The sequence below is a fragment of the Anabrus simplex genome, chromosome 2 (assembly GCF_040414725.1).
Source record: "Anabrus simplex isolate iqAnaSimp1 chromosome 2, ASM4041472v1, whole genome shotgun sequence".
In the NCBI taxonomy this organism is placed as follows: domain Eukaryota; kingdom Metazoa; phylum Arthropoda; class Insecta; order Orthoptera; family Tettigoniidae; genus Anabrus; species Anabrus simplex.
The window spans coordinates 511,053,279-511,069,941 of NC_090266.1; the positions used below are offsets into that span (position 1 = coordinate 511,053,279).

General features: G+C 41.0%; 1 protein-coding gene across 1 annotated transcript in view; it reads left to right on the forward strand.

The window, feature by feature from the left end:
- Cyp4aa1 (Probable cytochrome P450 4aa1) overlaps positions 1-16,663 on the forward strand; it is a 267,954-nt gene that overhangs the window by 231,828 nt on the left and 19,463 nt on the right. Inside the window, exon 11 of the mRNA XM_067140876.2 lies at positions 9,618-9,797. Within this exon, the coding sequence (XP_066996977.2) occupies positions 9,618-9,797 (180 nt within the window). The remainder of the gene's footprint in view (positions 1-9,617; positions 9,798-16,663) is intronic.

The following is a 16,663-nucleotide window of genomic DNA, read 5'->3' on the forward strand; positions in this document are numbered from 1 at the left end:
GCCGCCAAAGACGTTGCAGAAATCAAGAGAAGCAAAAAGCATGCCTGGTGGAATAGTACCTGCGAATCAGTCCTCCAAGAAAGATTCAATGCGTGGAAACAGTACTACTCTACGAAATCAGAAAATGATTGGGAAACCTACAAAACCCAACGTGCCCAAACAGCTACGGTGTTCAGAACTGAGAAACGTAAATACGAAAAATCTCTCATTGAAAAGATAGAACAAAACTTTAGGAAGAATGAAAGCAGAGAGTACTACAGAGGTTTCAAATGCAAACTCACTTGCTATAAACCACAATCTCTATGCTTTGAGCGAAAGGACGGCACACTGGCGACGTCAAATGAAGAAAATTGTAGCATTCTGTCAGACTACTTCAAGAATTTACTTCATTGTTCTAAACCGCAAAGCGCCATTGAGACCAAGGAACCCTTACTCAGGTACCCAGATTCTAGACCACCCGACAGAGATGAAATTAAGCGCCACATTGCCCGTCTCAAAAATAACAAAGCGCCGGGGGAAGACTCAGTAGTAGCAGAACTATGGAAATATGCCCCAGAGAAATCACTTGATATCTTGCAAAAGCAAATAGAAGAAATTTGGAACAAGGAGACCCTACCCGAAGATTGGAAAATAGCTTTGATCCATCCATTACACAAAAAAGGCAGCATGAAGAACATCAACAACTACGGAGGAATATCTTTGCTACCCGTGACTTACAAAATTCTATCACTTGCCATCCTGGAGCGTTTGGAAGCACAAGTCGAACATCAAATAGGTGAATACCAAGGAGGGTTCAGAAAAGGTCGCTCAACAGCTGAACAGATACAAAATCTCAAAACGATCATCAGATATTGTACACTAAGGTCCAAGCAGTATGTGTCTGTCTTTGTGGACTTTAAGAAAGCGTACGACTGCATTGACCGGGAAGTCCTGCTAAACATCTTAAATGAATTTGGAGTTGATTTGAAACTGCTGGCATTAATTAGAGCCACCCTGACCGGTACAAAATCCAAGGTGAAGTTCCACGGATGTCTCTCGCATTCCTTTGACATCAAAACAGGAGTCCGACAAGGTGATGGGCTATCCCCGATACTCTTCAACTGTGTTCTTGAAAAGATCATCAGAACCTGGCGGGTGAGATTACAGGAAACCAACTACAGTCCATTGAGAATAGCAACCAAATCCAAGGGGATCTCAACAGACTTCTTAGCATTTGCCGATGATATTGCTGTTCTCTCAAACGACATAGAAACCGCTAGAGCCCAAGTTGAAATTTTAAAGGAAATTGCCGAACAAATGGTTTGCAGATACCGTTTGAGGAAACAGAAGTAATGACTAACATCAAAGAGGCTCCACCAAAACTCCATACGAAATACGGGGACATCACCCGAGTAGGCAAATCCAAATACCTGGGTGAGATAATCATGAAAAATGGACTGGACAAAGAAGCACTTTAGGAGCGAGTACGCAAACTGGAAATAGCCTACCAAACATCCCGCACAATCTACAACAAAGCATGCCTTTCCCAAAACACCAAAATACGTCACTATGAAACAGTTCTGAAGCCAGTAGTTCTATATGCAGCCGAAGCCCTGTCTCTAAATGCCAACAAAGGACTCCTTGAAGAATTGGAGAAAAGAGAACGCAAAATTGTGAGAGGAATCTTGGGATCAAAGTACAGAAATGGAATCCATCAAAAGAGATCCAACAAGGAATTCTACAGCAAAATAGAGAAAATTACCGACACAATCAGAAAAAGACGGGCACGATTTTACGGTCATCTGTAAAGAATGGACGGAAGAAAGTTATCTAAAGAAATCTTTCACTTTTTTGATTCAAACCCCAAAACCACAATTCCCTGGTTTAGAAATTCCAAAGAAGACCTGCAAATGCTACATATCTCAGCTGAAGACGCCCTTAACAGAGATCTCTTCCGCAAGAAAATATTGACGAACGGGCTAAACCGAGACGAGCAACCGAAGAGAAGACACGGTGCCCCTTGGACAGAGGAGCGTAAGCAGACCCACTCACAAAGAATGAGGGAAATTTGGGCTCTAAAGAAGGCCAAGTTCAGTGTCAAATGCAACAAGACTTGGTCCTTGATGGCCCCAGCGAATTATATTATAATAATAATAATAATAATAATAATAATAATAATAATAATAATAATAATAATAATAATAATCGTATGGCCTCAAATACCGCATGCAGGCTTTTCCATCTGACGCCATCTGGCTGCCTTTTCTTTAGTTCTGACGTTCCGTTTCATTCTAGGCCTACTAGATTGCAAACCAACCGCCGTAGCCGTGTTGAAACACCGGATCTAGTGAGATCTCCGAAGTTAAGCAACATTGGGCGTGATCAAGATTTGGATGGGTTGCCACGTACTCTTGGAGGGGGTAAGGTAATGGAGGAGCGGAAAGGAACTGGCCACCCTGCCGTACGTAAACTCCGGCTCAGGCACACCTCTGCGGAGGTTCGGACCTACCTTCGGGCAGAGTACACCCTTACTTTACCTTACCTTACTAGATTGCAAAGTGAACCGAATTTCTGTTGGGCGTGTATGGCTGAGTTTTAATGAATTTTGTCGGATGTACACCAAATATGTCACCATAGTTCCTTTACATACCGACGTCGAACGATGTGGAGTGTAGAACTGACTTTATTTCCGCCCTCCAAAAATCCGACTACCTCTGCCGGGTTTAAATGCACTCTCTTGAGTTCTGGAGGCCGACACTCTACCGCTGATCCACAGAGGGAGCTTGCTACTACAGGAGATTAATAAGCGAACAATCATCCCATACCAGTCTCTTGTATTATACACTGTTTAGAGGTCATGACAGGTATGAGCGATGGTGGTAACGCTGTTTCACATGCAGCCAAGCCCTATGATGAATAGTGTGAAGTTACAACTAATGAATTTCATTATTAGTTCCGCATTGACATTAACAATATTGAAAATTAAAATGTTAAAAATAATTTTTGTGAAGGTTCAACCTATTCTCTATTTAATATCAGCTATTCACAATAAAACAGTCATGCCTCAACTACTACATACTTCGACCTTCTTAATAATAATAATTAATAATTTAATTAATTTTTAATTTTGTGTGGCTATTTCTAGCCGAGTGCAGCCCTTGTAAGGCAGACCCTCCGATGACGGTGGGCGGCATCTGCCATGTGTAAGTAACTGCGTGTTATTTTGGTGGAGGATAGTGGTATGTGTGGTGTGTGAGTTGCAGGGATGTTGGGATAGCACAAACACCCAGCCCCCGGGCCATTGGAATTAACCAATGAAGGTTAAAATCCCCGACCCAGCTGGGAATCGAGCGCGGGACCCTCTGAACCGAAGGCCAGTACGCTGACCATTCAGACAACGAGTCGGACAATAATAATAATAATAATAATAATAATAATAATAATAATAATAATAATAATAATAATAATAATAATAATAATAATGTTACTGGCTTTACGCCCCAATAACTACTTTTACGGTTTTCGGAGACGCCGAGGTGCCGGCATTTAGTCCCTCAGGAGTTCTCTTACGTGCCAGTAAATCTACCGACACGAGGCTGACGTATTTGAGCACCTTCAAATACGACCGGACTGAGCCAGGATCGAACCTGCCAAGTTGGGGTCAAAAGGCCAGCGCCTCAACCGTCTGAGCCACTCGGCCCGGCTTTCGACCTTCTTGTGACCATCTTCAGCTAGATTCAAATGGTTTCTAATCACATTGCAGTGACACGTTAACAACAAGATACACACTGTAAAAAATCTGGACTATGTAAAAAATATGGACACATCATTTCTGTTATTTCATTGAGGTTATGAATGAGGTTGTTTGTCTGGTCTAGATGTATGTGTAAATTTCCTCAGTTTATTCAAAATCGTCTAATGAAACATTACACTCCTTCCAACAGAACATCAATCATTAATTCCATAGAATTCTGCAATATTACCAAAAACTTACATTAAACCCTTACATTACCATGCATGCATATGACCGTTCTAATTTGTATGCCAGCACTCCAGTAGCAGAAACCATAAACCTAGTCAAAACCAATTTAAGTATACTTTAAATAGAGGAATTTCTAAACATTTTAAAGTTTATCTTACGATTAGATAATAACTATTTCACATTCAATAATAGCATATATTAACAGAAAGGTTTACCAATGGGTTCCCCACCTTTCGGAATATTAGCCGAGATTTTTATTGACACTTTAGGACATACTGAATAACGATAAAGTTAATCATCACTGGTCTAGACATGTCGACGATACATTTTCTATCATAGCCCAACGTGAAACTAATAGTGAAACTATATCAGCTCAACCCTTAAGCCCCCCTCTCTCCCCGCACATACAATTTACACTGAGTCAGAAATAAATAATGCAATCAACTTCCTAGAAATAATAATTCCCTAAAATACGACATATTACAAAAATGTGTCTCAAACTTTCAATACAATAAGGAAAGAGTCCCTTCACCTAGATGCACACAAGAAAGCCGCTTCCTACAGCATGATTTATAGAGCCATTGACATCCCACTCTCAGACAAAAACTACAAAAAAATTAATCGCATATAAAATATCGCAATTAGCAATGGCTACAACGAGGATTCTGTTAACAAGATTATCAATAAAATAAAGAAAAAGCTACCCACTACCTTGAAAAAAGAACCTAAAGAGAACGAGCGGTTTAAAGAAGTATTTGTAAGACGTATTCTTTTCTGAGAAATGATACCTGAATATTTGTGCTTTAATTAATCTCTAAATTATAACCTCTTGTTTTGTGTAAACATCTGATGTGATAGATAAATATTGAGGTCAAGAAATCATCTCAGAAAAAAATAAAAATGTAGACTAGTGTAATCAGAACGGTTTTGCCCATGAAGAGCCAAACGGCAACGTGTGCGGACACATTCTTCTATTGCAAGTCATGTGTGTGTTGCGAATTAAAAGAAAGACATTTGTAAGAGCAACGTGCAAACATTAATTTTGTCAGCGTTCGGGAAAATCAACTTGGAAGACTTCCACAATGTTAAGAACAGTGTACGGTGACTATTACGGTGACATTCGAGTGGCAATGGCTGAACATCACACCAGAGGTTGTTTTTGATTCGCAGCGCATTGCCCATTCGGAGATTATTTTCGACGACAAAACAGTAAACTAGGAGCCGTATCTGGATATTGTATGTCGTTTGCGGAGGTCCAACCGTCGTAAGCGGCCTGAGATCTGGCGAAGTGAACTCGTTTAAGAATATCCTACCAGAATTGAAACGACTGTGCTTCAACATCCCGTCTATTCACACTATTTAACCCCTCTTTCCGAGCTGGTAAAAAATATCCGAAAGGGCGTCACTTTGCTTCAGCAAATGAGATGAAAGTAGCATGGCAGGACGCAAAACGGGAGGTTGGGATTTATGGCTCCCAAAAGATTTACCAGCTTTACAAACACTGGCAAATGCCTAATAGGCCCTATGATCATGTTGAATGTCCTAAAGTATTAAAAGTAACGAACTGTACTCCGTGTCTGAGTACTTCCTCATTCTTCCTCGTAAAAACTAACCTAACCGCATGGCACTACAGCCCTGAAGGGCCTTGGCCTACCAAGCGACCGTTGCTCAGCCCGAAGGCCTGCAGATTACGAGGTGCCATGTGGTCATCACGATGAATCCTCTCAGCCGTTATTCTTGGCTTTCTAGACCTGGGCCGCTATCTCACCGTCAGATAGCGTTAGAAATATAGAGTCCGCTCGGCAAGGATTATTACATGTTAGTTTCAATGCTGTTATTCTTACCCTGAAATGATTCTGGAGGAGAGATGTGTCCATTACGCCTGCCAGGGTCCAACTCACCCGCCTCAAGGAATTTGTTTACTTTTATAACCTAAAGTAGTGGGCCAGCACCATTATCCATTGCTTCTGCCAAGGATCACGGGCATTGGCCGACGTTACCAACCACTGCAAAAGAAAACAGACTAAAGAGGCCCACGAAATTTGAAAGTGTCATGGCGTCGGACGGTAACCTTACACTTTCTCAATTTCTCCCTTAATCTCGGGATTTACGGCAAGAAATAAAGGTCATTTATTAGCTTTAACGTATTTTTGCACATCCAGGCCAATATCTGTCATGAGAACAGTGGCCCATTCGGGGCACACACCCTTCAAGAGTCTCTTTTCTATCGCCGCGGCGCATACTGTCCGCATATCTGTCCCCGGTGTCTTATCCCTTGGTGTCGGACATTTTGAAGAAAAACATATTTATTTCTATAAAGAAATGTAAATGTAGTATTTCTTTCGGTGTCCGGACATTTCGTACCACGGACATTCCGTACCACTTAGGTCGTTATCTACCTGCGAACGGTTCTCCTGTAATCCTCAAATATTTACACGAGGACAATCCGTACCACTTAGTGTCAAATTGGGATTTCATTTCCACGCCAGCGAGCGTAATGAGCCTACAATCAGAAACTAAAATAATTTACACTATTTGCTGAAAAAACTTCTACTGTATATTATTTTAATAATTGTCCTTTAAAATATACTTATAACTTTTGTTTACGTAAATATTATCATAAGAAAGTCGATTTTTTTAAGTATAAATCCTGAAACGAAACAATACAATAGAAATACACATCGTGTTCGGGCGCAATGTGCCTGACGAGCACAAGGATGGATAATATTACTCCTATTGTGAATATTACCTAAGTAAAATAAAATATTGTGATGAACTGGACGATATGTGCTTGAAGGTCACGGGGAAACAGGAAACTACTTGACGGTGGAAGTAGCTAGATCCCCGCGAATGACCAATACCAGATAAGAATTAACAGTATGCCAATCAGATCGGTTACGCCCGACGGAATCTTAAACATCAGTAGTGGTGACAACGTCCGGAGGCTTCTGCGTCAGTAGTGGACAATGGATATACAAATGAATACATGCAGTAGGATATCGTTTTTACTTCGCAATATTTCCCACTCTTTCAAGTGGTACGGAATGTCCTCTTCTAAATATTTTAAAGTAATTAACTGACACTTCGCAGGTAATCAGCCGGTCAAGTGGTACGAAATGCCCGGTGGTACGAAATGTCCTAGAACCATTTCTTTCTATACCCTCTACATTCAAGTACAGGATACGGTGTCCGGACATTTCGTACCACGGACATTCCATACCACGGACATTCCGTACCACTTGATTTTTGAGGACATTTCGTACCACCTAGGTCGTTATCTACCTGCGAACGGTTTTCATATTTACCTCAGGACAATCCGTACCACTTGATATCAAATTGGTATTCCATTTCCTCGCCAGCGGGCGTAATGAGTCTGAGAGACACACTTTAGAAATCAGAAACAAAAATAATTTACATTTGCTGAAGAAAACTTCTATATTATTTTAATGACTGCCCTTTAAAGTATACTTAGCCTATCCCTTTTGTTTACGTAAATATTATCATAAGAAAGTCGATTGTTTGAAGTATAAATCCTGAAACAAAACAATACAATCGAAATATACATCGCATTCGGGCGCAATGTGCCTGACGTGCACAAGGATGGATAATATTACTATTATTGTGAATATTTATAAATGACTGCATTATTTTATTATCAAGTAAGTAAAATAAAAGATTCTAATGAACTGGTCGATATGGGCTTGAAGGTCATGGACAATGGATATACAAATGAATACATTCTTTTCTTCTTACAATTTGTTTTACATCGCAACGACACAGAGAGGTCTTGTGGCGACGATGGGATAGGAAAGGACTAGGAATGGGAAGGAAGCGGCCGTGGCCTTAATTAAGATACAGCCTCAGCATTTGCCTCGTATGAAAATGGGAAACCTCGGAAAAACATCTTCAAGCTGCCGACAGCGGGGTTCAAACCCACTATCTCCCGGATGCAAGCTCACAGTTGTGCACCCCTAAACGAATGGCCAACTCGCCCGGTAATGAATACATTCTTTAGGATATCGTTTTTACTTCGCAATACTTCCCACTCTTTCAAGTGGTACGGAATGTCCTCTCCTAAATACTTTAAAGTTATCAGCTGACACTTCGCAGGTGATCAGCCGGTCAAGTGGTACAAAATGTCCGGTGGTACGAAATGTCCGTGGTACGAAATATCCTAGAACCCATGATACAAACGGAAGTGTGTGGAGGAGGAAGTTGGTGGGGGCGACGGATGGAGGTTGTCAAATGGTGATATAGTACGTCATCCGAGAAATATTGACCTCACTGGAAAACAAAGACGGAGGCGAACTGCATTAGCGGTGATGGAGGAGGGGGGAGGGGACACTTTGTGGAGAAAAGGAATACATTTTGATTCTATTTTAGCCGCCTGAAACTAGGAGTTATAAAAAGAATGTGCAAACCCTGTTGTCTTTTAAAGTAATTATTTCCTTTAATTATTCTTCTTCTTAATATGTTTACCCTCCAGGGTTGTTTTTTCTCTCGGACTTAGCGAGGGATCCCACCTCTACCGCCTCAAGGGCAGTAGAGAATGATCAGTACCTCGCCCAGGCGGCCTCACCTGCTATGCTGAACAGGGGCCTTGTGGGGGATGGGAAGATTGGAAAGGATAGACAAAGACGAGGGAAGGAAGTGGCCGTGGCCTTAGTTAGGTACCATACCGGCATTTGCCTGGAGGAGAAGTGGGAAACCACGTCAAACCACTTCCAGGATGGCTGAGGTGTGAATCGAACCGACTCCGTTCCAGCCTTTGTACCACTTTTCAAAGTTCGTGGCAGAACCGGGAATCGAACCCGGGTCTCTGGGTGTGGCAGCTAATTACACTAACCACTACACCACAGAGGCGGACTTCATTCATTAGTAAGCTAAATACTTGGCGGAAACACACACAAAATCTTCGTCGCGGCAAACCGAATTCTACAGCGCCACAGTAAGTAGTGTAAACCCGCGGAGCAATGTGCAGCATTTTCTGCGACGAAGGGTAGGAGGGGCATATTTTTGCCAAGGTCACCCACTTGCCGCGCGCATTCATCAGTCTGGCAGTCTCACTCAGTCGGTGTGTCTGTTCAGTTCTATCTAGTGTCAGTTACTTCGTTATTGTATAGTCAAACATGAAATGATTTTAAATTGTATAATCACGCCGTTCTTCTATTTAATTGTAATATATGAGCAATTATTGTTCCTTTGGTGAAAGTTTTATTGTATATTATTACTACCGCACTTATAATTTGGTAAACTGTCAACCTTTTCGTCTCTATCGAAATTCGCTTTAAAAGCATCAAAAACTTACCATTTTATGACTTTTTTTCAATTTTTAATGTCTACCCCCCCCCCCCCCCACACACACACTCTCTTTATCCCCCAGATCCGGGTACTTTTTGCTGCCAATACATTTTTGTGTTACCACCACCACCACCACTCCTTGTTCCCAATCGCCACTACTGGAACTGTACCATTTTATCCTTCTGATAGTCTGGGAAGGAGGAGGAGAAGAAGAATTGTAGTTTATGGTTCATTGTTTTAAACAAATAAATGTGTTTGTAAACTCATTGAAAAACACAATAAGTATTCTTGCGATTTCGCTTTATACTTCTTTGTGAATGTACTTTTATATAGAAGGCTGACCATATTTTTTCAGGCAAGCACACACTGCCCGCTGGCTGTGAAATCCTCATCAGCCCGTTTGCTATTCATAGACTGCCCCATATCTATCCTGATCCTGAGACGTTCGACCCCAGCCGCTTCAGCCCCGAAAATATCAAGAGCAGGCATCCATATGCCTTCATCCCTTTCAGCGCCGGACCAAGGAACTGTATCGGTGAGTAACCATGTTGCATATTAATCCGCACAATGCTGTATTTGTTCTTCTTCTTCTCAAAATATCTGTTTACTATTCGCTCTCGACAATATTTTAATCTGATTTAATTCAGTTCTGTGATGCTTTGAGCTTAAAATGTTCAGCAGCTAGTAGTTGTTCGTACATCTCATGCTAGCGGCGTAAGTAACATGTCTTAGACTCGCATTGTGTTTCTGTATAGCATTTAAGAGATTCTGTGTTGTACGAAGGATTTATGTGTAAAGCGGAGGAATTCGGACCGAGCTCGATAGCTGCAGTCGCTTAAGTGCGGCCAGTATCCAAGAGATAGTAGGTTCGAACCCCACTGTCGGCAGCCCTGAAAATGGTTTTCCGTGGTTTCCCATTTTCACACCAGGCAAATGCTGGGGCTGTACCTTAATTAAGGCCACGGCCGCTTCCTTCCCATTCCTAGTCCTTTCCTATCCCATCGTCGCCATAAGACCTATCTGTGTCGGTGCGACGTAAAGCAACTAGCAAAAAAAAGAGGAATTCGGAAAAGAGTCTGAACGTGAATAAACAAAATGAAAATATCGTACAAACTAAGTGTCTGTGAACAAAGCATAACTAGATAAAACCAAACCTACCAAACCCCATGGCACAATAGCCCCGAAGGGCTATGGCCTAGCAATTGACCGCTTCTCAGCACGAAGGCCTGCAGATTATGAGGTGTCGTGTGGTCAGCAAGATGGATCCTCTCGGCCGTTATTCTTGGTTTTCTCGACCGAGGCTGCTGTCTCGCCTTCAGATAACTCCTCAATTGCAATCACGTAGGCTGCGTGGATCTCGAACCAGCCCTCAGACCCAGGTAAAAATCCCTGACCTGGCCGGGAATCCAACCCGGATCCTCCAGGTAAGAGGCAAACACATTACTCCTACTCCACGTAGCCGGCTCAAGCGTAACTAGATAACAGATGAAAATGAAAACCTACAACCAGTTTTCCAGTCAGTGACCGGGTCAGAGATGGAATGAATGAAGCCCCCAACTTGTGGCGAGGATAGGAATTGTGCCGGCTGCCGAAGCCTGCCGCACACGTCTTGGGCAATGATTAATGAATGACAGATGAAATGAAATGATAGTGGAGAGTGTTGCTGGAATGAAAGATGACAGTGAAAACCGGAGTACGTGGAGGAAAACCTCTCCCGCCTCCCCTTTGTCCAAACTAGATAGCATATATAATCATAAAAGTTTAACACTTGCCTCTCGTTTTCAGTGATTACATAAAAAATACGTAGACTACTGTTTTCGAACATCGTACAGAAGTGGAGTAAGTAACAGGATTTAGATTCATATGATAACCGAGCTCGATAGCTGCAGCCGCTTAAGTGTGGACAGTATCCAGTATTCGGGAGATAGTGGATTCGAACCCCACTGTCGGCAGTCCTGAAGATGGTTTTCCGTGGTTTCCCATTTTCACACCAGGCAAATGCTGGGGCTGTACCTTAATTAAGGCCACGGCCGCTTCCTTTCCACTCCTGTCCCATCGTCGCCATAAGACCTATCTGTGTTGGTTTGACATAAAGCCAATTGTAAAACAAAAGTTCATATGATATATTTCTTGCCTAGTATTGAAGAAATTTAGCGGCGTGCGAAGGATTAATTTCCTGAGAGATTGGGAAAGAGAAGAACTGTAGTTTATTGTTAATTGGATTTAACAAAGAAATGTGTTAGTAAACCAATTGAGGAAAAGAACAGGAAGTATTCCTCCTTGAGAATATAGTGTTATGAAAAATGATAACCATATTTGCGCCCGCCGGCTGCAAAATTATATGTTTCGAAATTCCCATGCTAAATCCAACCGGTATAATTTAAGCACTAAAATATTTAAATAAATTCTTTTCCGTGATTTAAGAAAGAAGCAATATTGTACTTTTACGCGACTGTTGCTTTATGGTCATAGCCATTGGATCTCCAGTTTCTCGAGGAAACCGAACCACAGGAACGTAAATTTTCATTTCAAAAATCCCACATGCATTGACCTGTATTCGAATCTCAACCACATTAGTAGGAAACCAGTGACAATTTTACTTGCTCATCAAGGCTCCCTTCTTCGTAACGTTACTTATAGCATTGCCGGATGTCAGTCACCAAGCAATTATGTATGACAAAACATTGCACTTGTCCGGTACATGAAAGAGTGATCGGTATTTGAAGTCCACGTCCTGTAGCTATGAGAGGAACAGTGCAAATACATTGACCAACCTGCTGCAGCTAAAATCCAGCAGGCCAAAATCACCTCAGAAGCAAAGAAGTGTATATAATCAAGTTTCGATATCTCGAATTGTCGGCGGATTCTTTCGACTTATAGAAAATACGAGATTCGTTGACGCGAACAAAACCCCTTATATTTGCTGTACAGGGCATGGATTGTACATACACTAATGATACATACAATGTGCTCTCACTGAATAAAATTAATCTTCTTACGATGGATATATTTTTTTTTTAATCCGACCTACGCCAAACTATTCCTCCAGTTAACATTTAGCTTCCTTATAAATGTTACTATTTGTGTCATATTTACCGCCTAATATACTATTAGCCATTGGCCCTCGGGAATAAAGGATGAAGTAGATATAAAGTGCAGGACAGCTAAGGAAGAATGGCTGAAATAGACGTGCTTGGGAAATGCTAACTTTCCATATGAATTGTCGTATGGCTTTTAGTGCGGGGATATCCCAGGACGGGTTCGGCTCGCCAGGTACAGGTCTTTCTATTTGACACCCGTAGGTGACCTGCGCGTCGTAACTTTCCATAGTAAGATGCCATTAGAAGTAGCCGCATGCAGACGTTGTTAGCGACACTACTAGCATCGATGTAGAAACGGTAATACCGATTGTGATGGACCAAATCCAATGATAAAAGACTGTAGACAGCGCATGAGTAAATTAAGCAGTGTTTTTAAAGCTATGTTTTAAACTGTATCTATGTTGTGTTAATGTATAAGATAAGCATAAACAATATAATTTTATTATTTTGTTACATTCAACGCATCCTAAAACCCCTACTCCTAATACCACAACGAGTTCTACTTTCATCGACGAATATATGTACAGCTATCTAAGTATCTTATTTTTTTTTTTTTTTTTTTTTGCATCATGCTGCATGTAAGTATTATTTCATACATACGTTGTAAAATTGATGTTCCAGCTACATGTCTCCGAAATGTCGTAGGTATATCAGGTATTATTTCTTCTCTTTTAGAAAGGAAGTAACTCGCACGGTTTTCAGTTATAAACACAAGGGTTTGATCTCCAACTGTTGTAAATAAACAATACAGTATGCTACCGGATGTTCACATCTGTAAGACCGACGGGTTACAACAAAAATTGATTGTTCCAACCACCGAAAACAAACATTGGGTCGCGTGTAAAGGGAAACTAAAAGGCTAGCCCAGCAGGTCATGTAATTACTACGAGAGTTCGCTCTGTGCGTTAAGAATCACGTGCAGAACCAAGTCACAAATTGTTACTCACGCGTTTTTCTTTGCTCAAACAGGGAAGGGCATCTAACCGTAAATCTGTAAACTTTATCTTTGATTCCACAGTCGAACACGAAATCACCATGTTAGACTGAGAGTTAGACTTATGCGTCTCGAGACGCTAAACACGAAACAGAGAAGGGCATCTTGTCATACACCATGAACGATCAGTTCCGAGACCCGGAAGTAGCCCTATGCTAGATCGTTACAGCAGCTCTAAGGCCCGGAGGAAAACTCAGCTAGGGAAGGCCACATTTATGCATGTTATATTAATAAACTCAAACAGAGAAAGGCTTCTAACCGTAAAACTGTTAACTTTAGCTATGATTCCAGTGTCGAACACGAATCCATCAGGTTAGCCAGGGAGTTATGATGATAATAATGCTTGTTGTTTAAAGGGGCCTATCATATAAGGTCATCGGCTGCCAGAGAGTTAAGCTTATGCTCCTCGAGATACTAAACACGAAACAGAGAAGGGCATCTAGTCGTAAAAGTATGAACGATCAGCTCCGAGATTCGGAAGTAGCCCTGTGTTACATCCTTACAGCAGTTCTAAGTCCTGCAGGCAACCTCAACTAAGGAGGGCCAAATTCAATCATGTTAAGTTAATAAAATCAAACAGAAAGGCTTCTAACCATAAAACTGTTAACTTTATCTACGGTATGATCCCAAAGTCGAGCACGAATCCATCAGGTTAGCCGGGGAGTTAAACGTATGTTTCTCGAGTTACCAAACACGAAACAGAGAAGGGCCTCTAGTCATAAAACTATGAAAGATCAACTTCGAGACCCGGAAGTAGCCCTATCCTAGATCCTTAGAGCAGCTGTAAGATCCGGAGATAACCTCAACTAGAAGAGGATGAATTTAAACATGTTAAGTTAATCAATGCAAACTGAGAAGGGCATCTAAACGTAAAAATGGAAACTGTATCTATGATTTCAGAGTCAAATCAAATGAAATCAAAGATACCCGTCTCCCCTAATCTCGAAAACCATAGATTAGGTATGGGGTATTTTTTATTGTAATCGTTTCATAAATTGTGATACATGCAGTATACAAAAATTAGAAGGAGTAACCTGAAATGACTATTGAAACTGTGTTAATAAATGAAACTTAAAATGAATATTAATATAAACACAGGTGATTAGAAATTGAACAGAGAAAGAATAACCTACTCTGAATGTTTAATTGCGTTGATAGATGGAAATTTAAAAGAAAAATCTGAATATCAATGAATCTATATATATATAAAATAAGAGTTTTGTCTGTACATTGCTCAGAATTTGAAAATAATGGTATTTCTGTACCAGTCATGTTCACAGTAACAAGGAAATGCACTTTTTACTTTTCCGTAATTTCTGTCTGTCTGTCTGTCTGTCTGTCTGTCTGTCTGTCTGTCTGTCTGTCTGTCTGTCTGTCTGTCTGTCTGTCTGTCTGTCTGTCTGTCTGTCTGTCTGTCTGTCTGTCTGTACACGCATCACTAGAAAACGGCTAAAGAGAATTTAATGAAAATCGGTATGCAAAGTCGGAAAATAAGTCGCTACAATCTAAGCCATAAATAATTTTATTCACGCTGATAGAAATTGTAGTTTAGGGGAAGGCCTAAAATTTAATTTCCAAATATTTATGTTATTAGTGGTGCTATCTTAATAAAAATTGGTATGCAAAGTCGGGGAATAGGAAACTACAGTCTAAGCCATAAACAATTTTATTCACCCTGGATGAAACTGTAGTTTAGGGGAAGGTGCCTAAAATTTAATTTTTAAATATCTATGTTTCTGGTCCTATCGAAAAGTTATATATAACAAAAGTTACAGAGAGTACAGTTTCCCATTATTTAAGTTTTATTCAGTTTTACCATATCGACTATGATGAGTGGTATTTCAGAGTCGGAAGAAAATTAAATGTGATGCCCTACAATACCGAAAGCGAAACATTGATCAACAATAACATTACACTGATCATTGTTTGTTGTGATGTTCTTTGTCTCTTATGCTGCCTCTCAACTCCGATAGATGGAATTACTGCTGCGTACCGAGTATAACAGCCTGACTGAATATTGGCGTGGAATAGCCGGGGAATTAGAAAACTTTCTTCTTTAACATGCCATTCTTCTGGTTCATACCTACATTTTCTGATACAGCTGGTACGAAACACGCTGGTTCTTCATAGTATTCCGGTTATTCGATCCCTACTCTGACGCGCTGTTTAGAATAAGCAGTGTGCATACTTACGCCAGAGGCTGACTTAGCAGTAGTAGTAGTATGGCCCGGTCTGGAATAACAATTTAGGCCTATTCCAAATTATAGCACCACAATTCACTAAATAACTCAAAGTTCAACCCTGAAAAGACCCGCTTCTTAACAAAAGCTTCTTCCTCTTCACTTTTATTAAATTCTCCATCCATTTTATTCCAAATTATGAGTGAAGAGGGGGTGTGTCCCCTGGCATGAAGGAAAAATTTGCCTACAAGTCAGATAGGTTTTTCCGCCGCCAGTGTAATGAATTGATATTTTCCGACTCATCGGGTACTCCTAGGAAGCAGATTAGTAAAAGGGCATAGTTTCTGCCCTGGGAGTCTCCACTATTCGACCCTCTCCCCGCCGAAAAAAGACGAATCACGGCTGTCTGCGGCTTGGTCATTCCAGATCTGGAACTTTGGACTGTTAGATCAGCAGTGTATTCCTGTTCGTTAAAAGTGAGAAAATGTGTATTTCCCATTTGATCGAGTATTTAATATGAAAGCATTGCTTTTAATAGCACCATTCCTATTGACGTCATTGTAATTTATATTCATTTCAGTTGGGAAAACCACTAAGACAGTCTTTCTGAGGATGTAAAAAGCAGGTGGGGAGTGAATGTCTACCATTATAATGAAAAGTTCCCAACCTGATTGTGACTGATGGTAATATATGCAAGCGGGTCTACCATTACAGTAAAAATTCCCTCACTCAGTCTTCATATGAGGAAATAATAATAATGTTATTTGTTTTACGTCCCACTAACTACTCTTTTACGGTTTTCGGAGACGCCGAGGTGCCGGAATTTAGTCCCGCAGGAGTTCTTTTACGTGCCAGTAAATCTACCGACACGAGGCTGACGTATTTGAGCACCTTCAAATACCACCGGACTGAGCCAGGATCGAACCTGCCAAGTTGGGGTCAGAAGGCCAGCGCCTTAACCGTCTGAGCCACTAAGCCCGGCATATGAGAAAATATGTTTGGTGACTTACCCGTCGCGTTTCTAGGGTAACGTTAAGAGCTATGCAATTTAATACAATCTTGCTCACAACGTGTGCACTAGAATTCCGTATACAATGTAGAATTCCGTAGCGAAGCACGGGTACAT